The following is a 17,228-nucleotide window of genomic DNA, read 5'->3' as shown; positions in this document are numbered from 1 at the left end:
AGATCTCTCAGTGATGAGGGCTGGCCAGAAAATAAAGGGCATGTTGTTTTTTAATTTGGAAGGAGACAGAATGCAATTGCTCAAGTCAGTAGTTGCTTGGGAATTACACCCCATCCATATGGAAAATGTGCAAGGATCTCTCCTGCTCCGCTCCTTCATGGTTTATGCTGAAGGAAGTTTTGTCAGCACTGCACTCGCGGTTCTTGAGCAGCACAGGGCCAAGGGATGCTCATCCCCAGCGCTGCAGGGTAGCTCTGACTCTCCAGAGTTGGTGTTGGAGCCAGGAGGAGAGGCTGCCAGGCTTGGCAGATAGCTCAGGAGATGTTAGTGGTTCCTCTCTGGCGCTGGCGAGTGAAGTGAATTCCTGTGTCCCGTTTCTCTCTCCCTCCTTCTGGGATCCAGTGATCCGGCAGCAGGAAGGGCAGTGAGCTGGCTCAGGAGCAAGACCCCTCTTGCTGGTGTACTCAGACCTGAGCGTGGACTTGCACATGCAGCAGAGTCACCTTGTGGAACCCCCCTGTCCATTCCCCTACACCAGCCCTGCTGCCAAAGTCACTCCTGAACCCCTCCAGAGGCTCTGCTGCTCGCAGTGTCTCACTGAGAGGGGTTTGGTGTTGTGTGAAAAGAGCCAGGCTCTTTTCTTCCCCTGTACAGTGCAGGGCTGGGGGTCTGTGTGCCTATGGCCAGACGTGCTCAGCACATCTGCCCATTGTGCCCATCCCCAAATGGGGGGGATGAGGGTCTGGTGTAGCAGGGCTGGGAAAGGGCAGCAGGCTGGAGCTGGAGTGCAGATGTTGCAGCAAGGAGCTGTTTAGGATTCTTGGAGTCCTTAACTCCCAGGCTGACTGTGGGCAGAGCCAGTGCCTGGAGCACGCGGGATGTGGGCTGCCCCAGGGAGAAAATGAGTTTTGACCCCTCAGTGGGGTTTGCTGCCCAGCTTGCTGGCACAGAGCAATGGCTGGTGACAAATGGGCCCAAAGCGGGCTGGGATAAGCCAAATCCTTTCTGGGGCAACCAGAAAAATGCAGGTGGTAACAAACCGTACCAGACTGGGATTATTCCTGAGCAGCGATTAATGCACAAAAAGCCTGGCATCCCAGCCTGGCACTTGGTACTGGCCTCCTGCAAGCTCCTCCCTGGCTCCTTGCATCCCCCCAGGTCCTCCATCACAGCCCCTGGAGGGGCACAGGGGGATGAGTTGAGCCTATAATGGTGCTAACTGGTGAATTACCGGCTAATTAATAATGCTGAGTGATGCGAGCCTTGCGTGCTGTCTGCTACCTCATTGCTTTCATAAGTGGGCTTGAAGGGAGGCAATGAGACAAGGCATGTGAAGGAGACGCCCACTACTGCTTGCTCAGTGCTGTGGGCCTGCTTTCCCCCTGCTTCCGGCCCCTTTCCCCAGGAAACCCAAATTTCCTGACCCTATTTTGGGGAGGCAGGTTAGTGCTGGGAGAGAGAAGACTGCTGTGCTGTGCAGGTGGTGGCCTGGGGTGTCTGGAGTGCGGAGGCAACTGAGAGAGGTGCCAAAGGAAAGCGCAGAAAAAAGGAAAAAGTAACTAAAAAAACACACCAAAAACCACCAAAACAAACAGCTCCTCCTTGCAACGGGCTGAGGCTGTTGGTCCCTGCAAACACCCCTGCAAATGCAAGAGCAAGCAGACCCCGATGCCTCCTGCAGATCCCAGCATCTGCAGGCAGAAACGCTGCAAGGTCACTGGTCCTGGCATGCCATAGTGCGTGTCGGTCCCTGCCGGCACTGGCTGAGGGGGCAGCTGTCCCGCTGTCCTTCCATCCTTCCATGCCTCTGCCTCAACTCTCCCTGCAGCCCACGTCTGCCAGGGATGTCGGTGGGTGCCATAACCCCGGTACTGCTGCCCTTGGCCCGACCTCGCTGTGCCGCCTGTGCTTCCCTAACGAGGCAGTTTGCCGTTAATGAGCTAATTGTCGGCGTAATTATTTATCGAGGTGGTGTCGGCATGGCGGCGGCGGGCGCTCCTCGGTCCCGGAGCGCAGCTGTATTTGTCATTTCCCAGAGAGTATGTTGAGACAAAGCAGAGAGCAGTAAACACCGTAAACATCTCTCCTCCTGCATATTCAGCAGCCAAGGGGTTGAGGAAGCTGCAGATTGAGCTTGGAGAGAGCAGAACCTGCACCCAGGGGTGCCAGGGCTTAAATACATTCACAGCATTGCCCTTAACCCCTCTGCTACTGCTGGTGTTTACTTGGGCTGTTGGGGACAGAGTTTTTTCCCCAACAAAGCACCTGAGGGATCCTGGGTGTTGGATAGGAGCAGTGTATCGGCTGAAGCGTCACTTGCATCTCAATTCGTGATTGGGAAGATAATTCTTTCTTATCTGCTGTTTTAAAATTCCTAGCATGGTTATGCAGAAGAGGATGCATAACTGTATGTTGGCCAATGGATAGAAGTGGGCAAGGCTGAGATTCAGAGGGTGGGTGGAGAGGTCCTGATTCCTCTTCCCTGCTTTTCCTATGGTTGCAGAGACGCGTGGTTCCCCATGTTCCTCTTTTGGGGATCCCCGCGTCTCTCATGCCTGGCTGTAGGAGTTCCCCAGTTCAGAGAAGGGTGAGCAACAGTCAGGCGGTGAAGGGAGTTGATCTTTTTACCTTAACTCAGCATTCAGGAAAACCAGAAGTTAGAGTGACTGAGGAAGCAGCTCAGCATCCCCAGACCGCCCAGGGAGGCTGAACGTGACCGGCTGGCGTCATTCCCTGTCCTCCCCTGCTGGAAAGCTGGCACGGCACTGAGTTCCCACTGCAGCCGGGAGTGGGACCACTGGCCTTGGAGCTGGCATGGCAGCACAGTGAGGAGGGCAAGCAGCGTTGCCATGGCTGTGGGAGGCTAATGCCGTTGTAGCTGTGAGTGTATTGTGCTGGGGCATGGAAAAGTGCTGTGTTTTCTCTCCTCCATGTGGGTGACTGTGGGTTGTTGGTGGGAGCTGGTCTGGGCTGACCCTTGCTTCCCAGGCAGCGATGAGTGGGAATTACAGAGCTCTGTGCTGCCCTTGCGTACGTGGAGCTCGGGAGCTCGGCATTTTCCCATATGCTCCATGCACATGCTGTATGGATTTAAAACCCCTTGGGGACTGGCATGCATTTGGAGGCTGCTGCTTGCCAAAAAACCTCTCTCTCCTTAAAATTCAAAGTTATATAAGGAACCTTGTGAAGTGGAAGAATCCTGTGACTGGATCAGGCTGTCTCCCCGTCAGTCATGCCTGCCTTGCCACTCTACCCTCCTGCACCCAGGTTCGCTGCCACCCTTGCGGATTTGGCCGAAGCCCCTTCTTGGGACAGGATGAGTATTTTCCTGGTGCTGTGTGACCATGTGAGGCTTTTGCCTTGTGTGGGACCTCTGGGAAGCCCCTGTGCCCCCCAGGCCAGATAGCTGTGGCCAGGGTCTGTTGTTTTGCTCAGCAGGTGAGCGTGACCTGGTGAGGATGGTTGATGTAGGGGTGAGTGCTGTGGATCTGGTCCTGGTCCCGCTCCCCTGCCTGCATCTCAGCTTTCACAGGGGCAATCCCTCTGGCTTTGCCTTTCCCATCCTCAGGACTGTCCTTGCTGGAGGTCCCTGCTGTCATGACCCTGAGAACGGAGAGGGGCCGGTGCAGCCCTGCCTCTGCCTCTTCCTTGGCTGAGCTTGCAAAAGCTTCTCCCAGACCCACGGGCTTGTGCTGAACTGAGGAGGCAGCTGGCTGAGCCAGGAGCCTTGTATGGGGCAAGGCAGCATGGAAAAAATGTGGGGATTTCCCAAAGACGTTCCTGAGGGAGGTGGAACAGGGCTGGCAGGTGGGTAGAGTGTTTGCTGGAGGCTCTGCTGTGTGAAGCGAGGCTCTTTTAGGAGCCCCGACTCGTTTGCCTTGGCACGGCCTTGGCTGGGAAGTGTTTTGTCTCCAGGGGGAGGCTGGGGCGCAGGATTCAGCCCCAGCTGCCTTGCTGCCAAGCTGTTTTCTTTTGAAGCTAGCACTGGAATGAGGAGGAGAGGGATGTGTGTGTGCTGGGGAGCTAGTGCTGGCATCCCACATGTCTGAGATAGCAGCAGCAGGGATGGAGGGGGAGTAGGGATGCTGCGCTGGCTCCTGCTGAGTTTGTAAGTGCTGCTCTGTAAGATGCAGAGGACAGAGAGACTTGGTCTTGGCCTACAAAGCTTTTTCAGATGTAGAGAGGGCCTGCATGCAGTGGATCTGTCCTGAGTGCCTTAAAACAATGCATAGGGAATGTTAGGGAAGGATCAACTGATGCCTTCCTTTGTCTTGTGAGGTGCCATGTCTGGGATGGGGGGGCAAGGGATGGGGCCGTAGCTGTGGGGTGAATGTGGGCAATGGCTGATGGCCATGTGGGAGGTCCAACATATTGAGGCATTGGCTAAAAACTCATCTCTCCTCTGCTTTCTTTTGACAGCCGCTGCAGATCGACGACAATTTCTGTGGCCAGGATTTTAACCAACCATTGGGTGGGACCGTCACCATCGAGGGGACCCCACTCTTTGTGGATAAGGAGGATGGGATGACCTCAGTGGCTGCCTATGACTACAGAGGACAAACTGTTGTCTTTGCAGGCACACGGAGTGGGAAGATCAAAAAGGTAGGAAAGTCCTTAGTGCAGATGATGGGGAGGGATGACTGCTCACCTCACTGGCCCTTTGGGAGGTACAGGTAGGGCTGTGCCTCTGTGATAGAGTGACTTGATATGTTGGAGGTAATTAGCAAAGGGCCAGTGAGGGGCAATTTCCTATTGCTTCTCTCTGTCAACCAAATTTACAAAACCTCTGCCTTTTGGAAGGGTTATAACACAGGAAAGTTGAGTCCTTGCCACTGGTGGATCACAGCCCATCTTGTTATGTCTCGGGGCAGATGGGTTTGCTCTGTAGCTGCCACAAGGGGGGCTCTGCCTGCCCAGATCCATATGGCCTGGGCAGGGTGGCCAGAGGTGGGTGCTGATGGCTCCAGCCCGGTGATGGGGAGACTTCACTTCCCGTACCCCGCCACGGCACAAAAGGCTGATTGTTGGTGGCAATTAGCAAACAGCTCTGTGCGTGCCTTTCTCTGCCTGCATCTCCACAGGGCACGGATTTCCTGTTATCATAACATCATGCCTATAATTATAGCTGTACATGCCCTGTATAAACATAGCTTTCATTAACACATCCTCAGCCAGGGAGAGGCTGAGGGAAGGTCCTTGTAGGGTCCCTGCTACGGACAAGAGCTTGGCTGTGGGGTCTGGCCCATCTTTTTGTGACTTGCAAGATGTTCCACACCTCATCTTGGGCACAGCATCCTGCATTTTTGCTACTTCTCCTTATCTGTGATGGTCAGGGTGCCCTGGAAACGGCGGGGTGGCTCCCCTGGCAGGAATCCAGAGCAGGGTGCCATTGTGGGTGGTAGTCCCCATATATCCTGCTCCTCCTGCCCGTGCTTCCCCTGGACCTTTGACCAACCCACCAGTGCCCCTTTTTTGTCTGTTAGCAGCACTTTTAGGTACACAGGCAGCATGTGTTGGAGTGAGGGCAGGATGGAGGGGTCCTCTCTAGCCCCACATCTGCTTGGCTTTCTGTGGTCCTCGGGGGGGTGCACTGTGGTAAAAGGGCTGAGCAGGGCTGCGGGGAGCTGATGGAGGCAGCTCATCCTCCCTTCCGGATCGATGAGGGATCTAAAGGGACTGGTGTCATGTTGCTGCCAGCTTCTCCTGCCTCTGGGCTCCAGATGGGGGTTTTAGATGGGAATGGGAAGGAAGGAGCATGTGGGAGGAGAGTTCAAAAAGCCACGGCGACAGTGTTACACCTCTAATGCCTCATTTATCTAGAGGGGCTGGTGGTTAGTTTTTAGATGGCACATTTGATTTTTCTTCTTCCTCCTTTACTCAGTTTTTCTGTAGTCTTTGTGCCTTCATAGCCATTTGCAAGGGGTGGTCTAGTTTGGGTGCCTGACTAGTGTGTGAGCTGCATGCTACAACCATGACTGCAACCAGAACTCGAAGCCCAGGTGTGGTTTGAGTGTCCTCCTTTCCTGCAGGGCTTTCCCAAGACTTGTTTTTCCTAGTTTTAAACTTGGTGCCCCAAATAGCTGTTCTCACTCTCTGGCCCTGCAGGGCAAGAGGACATGGAGCAGCTCCATGGAGAATGAAGAGATGGGTCTCAGCCCTATCCCAGCACGGGGATGCTGAGTGGGTTTTGTAGGCTTATCCTCCTTGGAGCCTCCAAATCCCCTGGGGTTGCAGAGCTTTCCAGTGGCAGCATGGGATCACTTTGTAGGCTCTGAGCCCTGCACCATGAGGTCTCCTCCTCGTCCCTGCAACGACCTTGAGGTGGGCAGCCCAGCCTTCCTGCAGCAGGGGCTGCCTGGCTGCCTGGCAAAGTGCTGCCTCAGCAGCTACCTGATCCTGCCGCCTGGCTGCCGGGGCCAGAGGGAGGGAAGGGCGGGAAGGGGCTGCTGACCTGTCTTTGAGTGGCACCAGTGTGTCCTCAGCTGGGGGATGTGATGCCTGGCAGGGCAGAGTGTAGCCAACGTGGCTCCTCCAGGCAGAGGGTGCAGGGAGAGGGGCTGCATCCTTCAGCAGTGGTCACAATCCCTCTGCTTTTAAGCTGTTGGTGTTTCCCACCGTCCCCTTGGCAAGAATCCACATTAGGCTTGATGCAGTCTGGTGCCTTCTCTGCCCTCCTGCCGGCCCCCCCGCCCTTGCCAGAACTCCTGGCATGTCCTCTGGGAGAGGAAGGGCTGTGCAGACAGCTGGGTGCCCCCCTCCCTGTCCCCAGGAGCCCTGTGATAGATGCTGCTCTGCTGAGGGGCACCGATCTCGCCATCTGGGCTGGGGTAAGGTCAGGGCAGAGTCACTGCCGCGTCTGGATTTTCCTTGGATGGCAGCTCCCATGCCCAGCATTTGTCCAGGCTGTTGCGTGCAGACAGAGCCTCCTTTTGTCCCCCCAAAAAGCCACACGAGTCTCTGGCTGCCCTGCAGCCTCTCCCCAGCCCTGCCACCAACAGTTGCTTCTGCGAAGGCAGGGTGCTGGGTAGCACCTGCTGCTGCCACAGCTGCAGGGAGACCCCAGTTTCGAGGGGGTGGAAGGACCTTGCAAGCAATGTCAGATTTGCAAAACTCTGTGCAGGACAGGGACTGTGGGCTGGGCTGAGGAGGCACTGTGGGGATGGGGATCCTGATCCCTGGGATGCTGAGTGAGTTGCAGCAGTGGAGCCTGTGGCAACCCACTCTCAGCTTGTCCCTGTAGCATTGCCAGGCAGGCAGTTATCTTTGGCTGATCCCGAGTTATGTGGAGGGGCCAGGCTTGGAAAGCTCTTGGTCCCGCGTGCTTGCTGTCCTCGGTGCCAGCAGTCATGGGACTGGGACGCTCGGGGAATTCCTGCCATGCCCAGGTGAACAATGTGGGGATGGCTTCCCACGCTGCTGGGGCTGGCAGTGAGCCACTTCCTCTGTACTCTTGAGCTGGCACAGAGGGGACCTGGCCTTGCACCCTGTAGTCTTAAGGGTGCTGTGGATAGGGAAGTGATATGGGGACGTGAGCCACGAGCATGCTGCAGGGGGAATGTCCAGGGGATGTTTGTGCAAGGGAAATGAGACTTGCTTCCTAATACTCTGGTTTTTCCTGGAAACCACCTGTCCTCACTTGGCAGTCTTTATACTGGGCAGTTATTTTCCCAGGTTGTCTTTCCTATTTTCTGGGTGGACACAAAGCTGTGTATGATTGCAATAGGAGTGCTCAGTTATGTGCTGGAAAGGCATGTTTGATACTGCACCCATGTCACCTCTTGACCTGTGTGTGCCAAGGACTTGATTTTGGCTGTGCTTGAAGTGTTGTATGGAGAGAAGGAAGAAGGGGGGGTGTGCTGGTAGTGCAACCCCTCCCAGTAACTGCACCGTGCTGGAGCGGTGGGACATTCGGGGAGGTGCAGTGCAGACCCTGCTGCCTTCCTTCTCTGCCATCTGCTCCTCGTTATGCAAACACAGCATTGCCCTGGGGCTCTGCGGAGCTCAGTGTAGCCCTTGTGGGTTGACCCAGTTTTGGGTGCCGCTTGGTTATTTTTGGGGGGTGAGCTGAGCTTCTCTCTCAACACAGCCGGTGTCTCCCTGCCCACAGCCGTCCCTGGCTGCTTGTGGAGCAGGGAGGCTGAGAGCTGTCCCTTCTGCCACAGCCCCAAAGGAGATTCCCAGCACCAGTGGATATTCAGGTGTTGGAGATTGATAAGGCAGGCATGGCTGTGGGACAGTGCAGCCAATACATCCCAGCAGGATAGCATTGGGCTACACATCCCTTGTAGCTCTCATTTTTTGAGGATTATCTGGCTGCTCAGTCACCACTGCAATCCTTGTGGCTCCCTACCCTGTCCTGAAACTGGCTGGCCTTGAGCATGAACATATCAGAACGTGTCTCTGTTGGGAATCTGCTCCCCTCCAGGCCTTGTGCTTGCCACGGCTTGTTTATTCTTTCCCACAGAAAGCACAGCTGAACTGGCCCTCTGTCTGCCTGCTTTGGTTTCTCCACCTAAATAATTACAATAATAAACTCTTCACACTAAGTGGGTTATCCCCATCCCTGCACAACAGGACATGGTGCTCCTCTCCTGTCCTGGGGAGGGTCGAGGGGCTCCCCTGCCGCCTCCTGTCCTGCCAAAGGCAGGGACATGGGGGTGCTTTGGGAGAGCAGATTTGGCAGCCCATGGAGGCACCACCTTTGAGTTCTCTTTAAGCTTTGGATGAGGAAGCTTCAGTGTGTTCACAGCCCTTGGTGTGTCTGGGCAGAAAATAGGTCCTGTGGAGGTGGGGCTCTTTTGAGGATTTCCCTGTCGCCTGCTGGCTCCCTTCTGATCACAAAAGCCCTCGTGTGTTGGCCTCTTGGGAGTGATGCATGACCTGATCGTGGTCCGTGTGAGCTGGTAGGAGAAGCTGTCAGGCTCCCTGCCCACTCTGCCGGTCCCAGTCCCCACGGATCCTTTCGCGTCACCCTCTGCTTAGTGCTCAGGGTAAGCAGCTCTGCCTGAAAAGGGGCCCTTTGTGTCTCGGCGCGTGAAATCCGGCTCCCAGAGCGCGCGGGAGGGCTCGACCCCCCTCGTGACCCTGCTGCTGGCTACCCTGCTTACTGCCTGTGCCTTGGATGGCTTTTATTTTTTGTCGGGGTAGGAGACTGGACATATTTGGGGCATGAAGCCTGCCTTGGCCCTGGTGGTGTCAGCCGGTGACTCTTGAGGACTCCCCGAGCATCGACCCCTGCGCAGCCCCTGGAAATCCTCTCCTGCCTGTGTTGCTGCCTCTTCCCAGCTGGCTGCCCAGCACAAGGGCCTTTTGTTCCTCCTGCCTCTTCCCTCTACCCTCTCCCGCTCCCTCCCCATCCCATCCTCTGGAGACCCCCCTCCCCACGTGCATACAGCCCCTGTGGGCGCCTGTGCCCAGCCCCGGGAGGGAGATACGCTCCTCGGAGCATGCGGCTGCGCCTCTCCCCAATCAATGGCAATAATTTTATTGGCATGACAAGGTAGCCGACGGTTGCCAAAGTGAATCCATCAAATACCTCTTGGCGGATCCCCACCCCCTCGAGAGCTCTCGCTGGAGTCGTTAAGCTGTTTTAATCAAGGTGGAGGCTGGAGAGCTGGCATGTTAAGTGGATGGGGTGATGGGGAGGGGACGGCAGAGCCTTCTCCGTTCCCCGCTCGTGGCAGGGAGCACTCTGTGTCGCCCCATTCCTGCTCAGCAGGAAGGGGCCCTGCTCGCCAGCGTCGGGCTTTGTTGCGCCGCCCGGCTCTGAACAGGATGTCTCATTGTTGGAGGAAACAATTAGAAATTCATCGTGAACCGTTGGCCTCTGGGATCTGCTGGGGTGGTGAGGCCGTGGCTGCAGGCAGCTGCCAGATTCGTCCTCGAGTGACTCCCGGGGGGGAATGCCACTGGGGTTCCTGCTCCTGCCTTGTGCAGGATGGATGGAGATGAATATTTCCAGGCTTCTGACCCTCCAAGGGATGCTCAAGCATGCACACACAGCTTTGGGGAAGCAAAGGAAGTATCAGGAGGCTCCTTCCCCACCAAACCCCACTCCCTCCACCCTCTGTGCCCCCAGGCATTTTGACTCATAAGCCATAACCCTCTTTTTTTCCTCCCCTCCCCTCCCCATCTGCTCTGCTCTGCTCTCCTCACAAAGCCGGCAGGTGAGCGAGGAGGCCTGGGAGCCTGGCACCCGGCCAGCCGGGAGGCAGCAGGAGCCAGCCCTACTCCAACCTTCCCTGGCGAAAGCGCTGACGGTGCACGTCTCGCCTCTCCCTGGCGCCGGGCGCCCGCAGGCAGCGAGCCACCTCACCCCATCCATCAGCCCGCCCTGGCTCCCGCGGAGCAGCTGGCACTGAGGTGGTGTCACTGCTGGACTTTGCCGGTGTCAGGCAAGGTGACTTTTGGGGAGCATTATGTTGTGAAGGCTGGAGGAGACTCAGGGATGAAGGTGGATCCCAAAGACCCCGTGTCTTCAAAAGGGCTACCAGATGTAAACCTGGCTTCTGTAATTGCTCTGGAAATGGGTTTGAACCCCTGGAGACAGCTCAGTGCTGCCCTGTGGGGTGTGCTCAGGACCTGGCAGGTATGTGCCAGCCAAACACAGCAGCATCACCTTTACAGCTGGTCCCTGCAGACCATCCTATACCCTGGCAGGGGCTGCCACCCTGGGAGTAATGTTGAAATAGGGCTGGGAAGGGAAAAAACCTGTGGGTTTGTGGCTGCATGCCTTGCTGGTCCTGCTGCTGTTACTGTAGGGCTGTGTTAGGCATTTGGTGGCTATGGCTTGGCAGTACTGGGAGAGCAGGGTGGATGAGTGATGCTTTGGAGTCATTAGTGAGGATGCTGAGGCCCTGTAAAAATCTGAGTGAGAGCCACTGGGGGCTGGTGTTAGGAAAAGGGGTGTGTGGGCTTGCTGGGGGCGTGCAGTGCCAGCAGTGAGCACTGGGTTTTCCCTCCCGGCGGGTGGGGTTGGTTTGGCTGGTGAAGCGTGAAGCTGCTGCGCATTTTCTTCTGCATCCTTCTGCTGCTGAATGCAGGGGCTGTGGCCCCTGTCTGTGACCTCTATTCTGCTGGGAAGAGCAGGAGCACGACTCTTGCTTTGGACTGTGCCTCCTGCTGGGGACCTCTGTGGTGGCCCCATGGGGATAGGGTAGGGGGAAAAGCCACCTCATTGAGATGGAAATGAGTTGGGAGGGCCCAACTCTGTTGGAGTCCTCCTGTTGAAACATTGTGCCTATTCACTGGCACAAACATTGACTAATTTTGGTTTTTCAGGTGGGAGAATGGCCCCTACCTCCCACCAGAGGAAGCCAAGAAGAGGGAGGATCAGGAAGGCAGCAGTTTGGGAGGCAGGGACTGTTGATATGCCTGGTGGGAAGGGGCAGTGCTGGTGTTCTGCTTCGCCTTTGTGCAACCCCATTAACCCAGATTTAATGGTGCCTGAGGAATTTGCCCTCAGCCCCTGGCCTGCTGGAGGAGGGAAGATGTGTGCTTAGCAGGGGCTCAGTTACCTTCAGTGTTGTCTGGGTCTCTGCATGTCCCAGCACTGCCTCAGGTAGAGACGTGACCGAGGGGAAGGTCAGACATCCCCGTGGGCTCACCTGCCTCATTTTCCCCCCCGGACTGGGAGGAAAATCCATCATAAATCAAGACTGAGGTGGAGGTGTGATACGGCACTGAGGATGCAGGATGTGGACTCCAGCTGCCCCTTAGTGGCTGCTGGAACCTGTCATCAATCTCTGAGACTTTGATACATGGAGAAGTCATTTGTCTCCAGGTCCAGGTGGGGATGGTGCTCAGCCCCAGGTTGCTCAGAAGAGCTGTTGTTTGGCCTCCATTATCCCCTGCCCTTATTAATTGTGGGCTTTTCTGAAGTGGAGCAGGAGTAGGATGCTGATGGCAGGCTGGTACTGATGGGGAGGGCAGCAGGAAGGTGCCCCATGAGGTCGGCATTGTGGGGTGAAATAAGAGTGGAGGGTGGATGCTGGGTGGTGGTGAGGATGCAAACCCCTGGCATCACGTTCCTGTTTCTCCCCAGATGCTTTCCCTGGGTGACCTGTACTGTGCTAGTGTTGATCCTGGCACCTCCCTACTCTTTGTGTGCCCATGGACCAGCTGCCAGTACGAAGTCTCCCCATGGCAGTGAGAGCAATTGTCTACATGGGAAGCAAGTGGGAAAGTTTTATTTAATGGATGCTTAGTTCTTTTAATGCCATTTAGCAGCTGGAGAGAAGGAAGAGAGCCAGTGCTGTGTGACAAGCTGGCTCTCTGCAGATTGAGAATGGTCTGAAGTATTGGGGAGCATCCCTACAGTCTGGCAGAGAAAGGCAGGATAATGTGATAGTGCTTTAATTTGTCCACACTTTGTGCTCTTGAGGGCAGCATTGGTCGGTCTCTCTGTGCTGGGACAGATCTGGCATGGCCAGGGTGCTCAGCACAGGGATGCAAGGAGAGGGATGCAAGGAGGAGTTATGCTGGTAGAGCAGGTGCTGGGGAAAGAGTCTCTCTCCCTCCATAATCCCCATATGGGCAAAGGAAACAACACTGGGCTGAAAAAAAACCGGTGTGGGTTTTATTAGCTACAACCCTAATGATGTATTTTGGATTGCTCTCCTGCGTGGATAAAAATTACCAGACCTTGAACAAAGGGGAAATAAAAAAGTCTCTCTGACCTTGAAGCTGTTCGTTCACTTGTCTTCATTTCATTCCCCTCGGCTGGGGATGCGGGTCAGTTTTGGGTGCTATTTATAGTCCGCTTCGCTTGGCGGTTTTCTTTACAAAGCGAAAGGTTGTCACCTTTGTTTCTGATACTGCAGAGAGGAGCTGCTCTAGGGAAAAGGCAGTATAAATGAGAAATTTCTCAGAGTGTTCCTGTATGCGGCAAAGCTTTGTAATCTTGAAAGATCAAAAAGCCCTGGACTGCCACCCTGAGCTACTTACGTGGTGGAAGCCAGGGTGTGTGGTGCTTGTGGGGGTATGTGATGATACTTTGCTGCGCTGGCCAGTGGCTGCTGGGGCTGGTTGGCACCTATGTTTGCTCCAGAACAGCAATGCTTTCAGTTTCGGAACAACTTGGCTCACTTCTCCACATCTGGCATGGTTGGCTTTCATTGAAACAACACTTTAACTTAATTTTTCCCTTCTCCCACCCCTATGAAGGAAGCCGTGGCTGTGTTTCCTATCTTCACTGGAGCCACATGTCCACAGGAGCCCCATGGCTGAAGTGGCATCCCCTGCCTGCGCCTGCATCTTCTCCTCCAGCCCCTTCCCTGACAGACAGAACTCATTGAAACAACAAATGTTGCCATAATTTAATTTTCAGGCAAACAATAGTCCGGGGACAATGTTAAATTCATGAAACTGGCTTAATGCGATGACATTTAATGAAGCAATTTGTGCGCTAGCGTGGCTGCGCGTGGCTCTGGAGTAGTGGGGGTGCCACTCCACCCTGCCGGGCAGACCTTCTTCAAGAACAAGAATGGGAAAGGTTGATGCTCCAGGGTAAAAGAGGGGAGTTGTCTTGCTGCCCTCCAGGCTGTGTGTGCTCTTGGGGTGCAGTTTTCTCATGCTGCTGATTTCTCCCATTTCTTCCCATTTCTCCCTGATGCTGCTGCAGTGTGAGCTGAGACCCTCTGGGTCCAAGCTCTGTGGTTTGGCCCAAAGGGGAAGGGTTAATGAGAATGTTTTGGGGCAGGAGGGGGCTTAGCCTCTGCAGCCTCTGCTTTCCCTGGACCTTTCCTCCTTTCACCTGGAGCCCTGGAAAGGTTCTTTTGCCCCTCCAGCCTCCTTAGTGGGACAGATTAAAGCCCCAAATGCTGTAGCACCCCATCTCCCATGCAGGGCTGGCTCTTCCTTCCAGGTCCACCCTGGGATGAAATATCCACTGGCCTGTTAAGTGGGGCTGTTCCCTTTGTTGCAAGAGCTAGGAACGATGTTGCACTGCGAGAGCACAGGTTTGGCTTTGGGAGGGTTACAGTTCATAGAGGAAGTGAGAAGAGGCAGTTTGGAGGGCGGAGAGCCTGGCTGCTTGCTCCAGGGGTGGGTTGGATTTGTGCCATCCCACCAACATCCCTTGGGCACCCTGGCACCAGTAATGTGTAGGCTTGTGCTATGTCCCAGGAGAGGTTTCCCTGCCATTTCTTTCCCCTCCTTGATTGACGGGGCGCTGTAGATCTTAATTATGTGTCGGCATCTGCAGAGCAAACCTGGTGCTGCTATAGCTGGAGGCTTAATGCTGGTAATGCTGCTCGCTGGGCTGGCGGCTCCTGAGGTAAGGGATTTCCTTGCCTGTCTAGGGACAACCTTTAGTCCTTGCTGGATACAATGGAGCTCTGGAGCTGTGTGAGTGGGAGCTGGGGTAGTGGTGGGTGAAGGGACGATGTTAAAATGTGCATGTGGTTTTACTGTGGGTGTTCTCTGGGGGTGCTCAGGGAGGAGGGAGTTGGAGACACGTGGATGCCATGTCCTTCAAGGACCCCTGGTCCCATTTCCCACCTTAAAGGAGACAGCGCCCATGTCTCCAGCAGGGCTTTTCTCACCTGCAGAAGTCCTCCCTGTCCCTCTTGCATCCTTCTAATCCTCCCAGCAGCGACCCCTACCAAAACCTGAGCTCTACCAAACTCATGTCACTGGTGATGCTCTTCCCAACCAGGACTTAAAGCTAAACTTTTACTGAAAGATGCAGCAAAATCCTCTGAGGATGGATTTTGGGCTCAACAGAGGTGCTTGTAGGCAAGCTGGAGGTCTGTAGAGCAGTTTGCATTCTTGGAAGCTGTGAAGACAGCAGTTCTGCTGGTCTTGGAGGCTGGGTCAGCACCTGGCTGTTCCCTGTTTCCCCTGGCTTTCTGCTTTCCATTAACACTGGTCAAAAATTAATTGGTAGCTGCTGAGCAAAATGCAACTGAAAAAATTCACAGAGGGAAAATATAATGCAGTTTTGATGTGCGTGTGTGTTTCTGTCTCTCTATATATACGTATGTATTTATTTTCCTTTAAAAGTTTCCAGAAATAGGCCTGTGTCTTGGCCAGGGTGACTGCATCTGTAATTAGCTATGGAAAGTAGTTGTCTTGGCAAGGCTGGCACATACAAAGCCATGTAGAAATGCTCAGCATCCCTGGTGAGGATGTCGGGATGCAGGCAGGACCTTGGAGTCATCTGTACTGGCAAACTTTAGTGGCAGAGGGAGGGGAGCCTTCCTGGATGGAAACGTTGGATGAGGTTGGGCTTACCACTGCCACATTTGGTTTCCTGGGGTAGGGCGATGCATGTGATGAGAAATAAGTAAAGTCCTTTAAAAAGACTCAAAAACCTGAAAGCTGCACTTCGCCCATGTGGCCTGTGCCAGGTTATTTCCATCCTGCGCAAGGGATGGGAACTTCCCAAATTGATTTCTTCATTTATTTCTCCAGGGTTTTTCCATGTTACTCTCCCTCTCTTTCTGGTATGTTTATGAGCCTCAAGGGATCTTGTTTTTACACTCAACGTCTAAAATTAAAGACGTGTTTCTCTCTAGCAGGTGAGATGAACACTCCCTGTCTCAGCTGGGGGTTTCCTTCCTGCCTCTCCTTCCTCCTCCAGTCTGCCGGTGGGAAAGTGTGAGCCTGCGGCTGGAGCACATAACCTGGGAATGAGATTCCTGGGCTCTCCCAGGGGGATGAGTCAGCTTCAATGCGGGATGTGTGAACTTTGGCTTCTTCCTCCGAGGGCTTGTGTTTTAAAAGAGGGCAAAAATTGCTACCTTCAGCCTGGGAGTGGAGGAGCAGGGAATGAGGGGGGGAAATGTGCTTGCTTAAGCTTCAAGGTGTGGTTGGCCTTGGTGACTAAGGGCACATATCAGTGCTACCCATCTGCTCCTTAATGTGGGATCCTTAAATCCCTTCTGGGATGGAAGCATCTCCACTCAGGTCCGTGTGCCTTTGGTTCCCCCTTGCATGTACTTGTCGCACTTGTGTGAGCATCCTCACCGCTCTGCAATGAAAGCCTTGGCTATAAACCCATCCCAAATTTCCAAGTTCTTGATTTTTTGCCTGAGACTTGGCCCACTGTGCATTTCTGGGTTGGTGCCAGAGGTGATACCGTGTACCTGCAGATGCGGGGTATTTTTGCAGCATCTAGTGAGCTCCAAGTGTCACCCTCAGTGTCCCTGCCGTGGGTAGCAGCTCTTGCTGACCAAGGCTGTTGAGTCAAAACTGTTGTTTCTGACTCCCCTAACCTCCCTAATTCTGTTTATGCTCGAGAGCAGGGAGAAAGAGAGAGAGGGAGAGAGAGCGTTTTTAAAATAGCTTGCGAGTTTCTGGTGTTGTTTTTCATCAGGAAAATGATAGTCTTATAGAAGCAATTAATTGGAGGAAAAGTTTATGGTAATAAATGTCAAGAATGTTTCAAGGATGGTTTGGATGAAATACATATTTTTTTTTAAAGCCTCCCAGCAAAAACAAAAACCTTGCCCTATTTTGAACCTTGCCAGAGAAACAACTACAAAACTTCAATTTTCTTTCTTTCTTTTTTTTTTTTTTTGATGTGCGAGTGTGTAATGTTTAAGTGCCTTTTTCCCTGTTCAGCCTGTGCTCCTTAAACAAAAGCATGTGTTTTCCTGGCGCAGCTCCCTCGAGGCAGCTCTGTTGCAGTGGAGGGCAGGGTCTGTGGAGGTGATGGCTGCACATGTCCAGGCAAGTCCTGGTTTTTGGCAGGAGCTGGAGTTCTCCCTTTTTCCGGGGCGGGGGTGAACTGTGGTCAGTTCCCTTCTCCTGCCTGTGTCCGTTTCTCCTCTGTGCCATCTGCGGGTGGTGATGCCTGTAGCCAAAAGGAGGAGCAAGCTTGAGGCATGCGTGGAATACTTTGATATCCTGGGGCAGAAGGTGATAAAGGAAAGAATTAAAGCTTCAGAGTGATGTTAGAGCCTTGGCTGCCTCTCCCTGAGCAGCCATCGCCTGCGGCTTTGTGGGCTGTCGGTAACCCTGCTGTGCCTCTTGCTCCCTAGAGCTTGGGGAAGTTGGCATGAAAACAATGACATTTTATAGGGGAGATGATTTCCTAGTGGGGATGTCTGTTTCTGTGCGTGGTCTGAAATGTCCCTGGGGGGCTGTGGCTGTGTGAATCTGCCAGGGAGCTCTCCTCACCCTAGAGCCAGCCGAACCCTGCTGCGCGCTGCCTTCCCGCCGCAGTCATACCTTTGGCCCCAGCTGTGGGGCTCAGCACTGGTGTGTTTTTCATAAAGGCTCTT

General features: G+C 54.3%; 1 protein-coding gene across 2 annotated transcripts in view; it reads left to right on the top strand.

Moving 5' to 3' along the window:
* The window catches only part of PLXNA1 (plexin A1), a 116,711-nt gene that overhangs the window by 17,381 nt on the left and 82,102 nt on the right, over positions 1-17,228 (top strand). For both annotated transcript variants that reach the window (XM_050312783.1, XM_050312782.1), the window contains exon 3: positions 4,420-4,602. In XM_050312783.1, the coding sequence (XP_050168740.1) occupies positions 4,420-4,602 (183 nt within the window). The remainder of the gene's footprint in view (positions 1-4,419; positions 4,603-17,228) is intronic.

This window comes from Myiozetetes cayanensis, unplaced genomic scaffold, assembly GCF_022539395.1.
Source record: "Myiozetetes cayanensis isolate MyiCay16 unplaced genomic scaffold, myiCay2020 scf18, whole genome shotgun sequence".
Taxonomy (NCBI): Eukaryota; Metazoa; Chordata; class Aves; order Passeriformes; family Tyrannidae; genus Myiozetetes; species Myiozetetes cayanensis.
The sequence above is the reverse complement of the archived record's forward strand: the minus strand, read 5'-3'. Positions and strand labels throughout refer to the sequence as shown.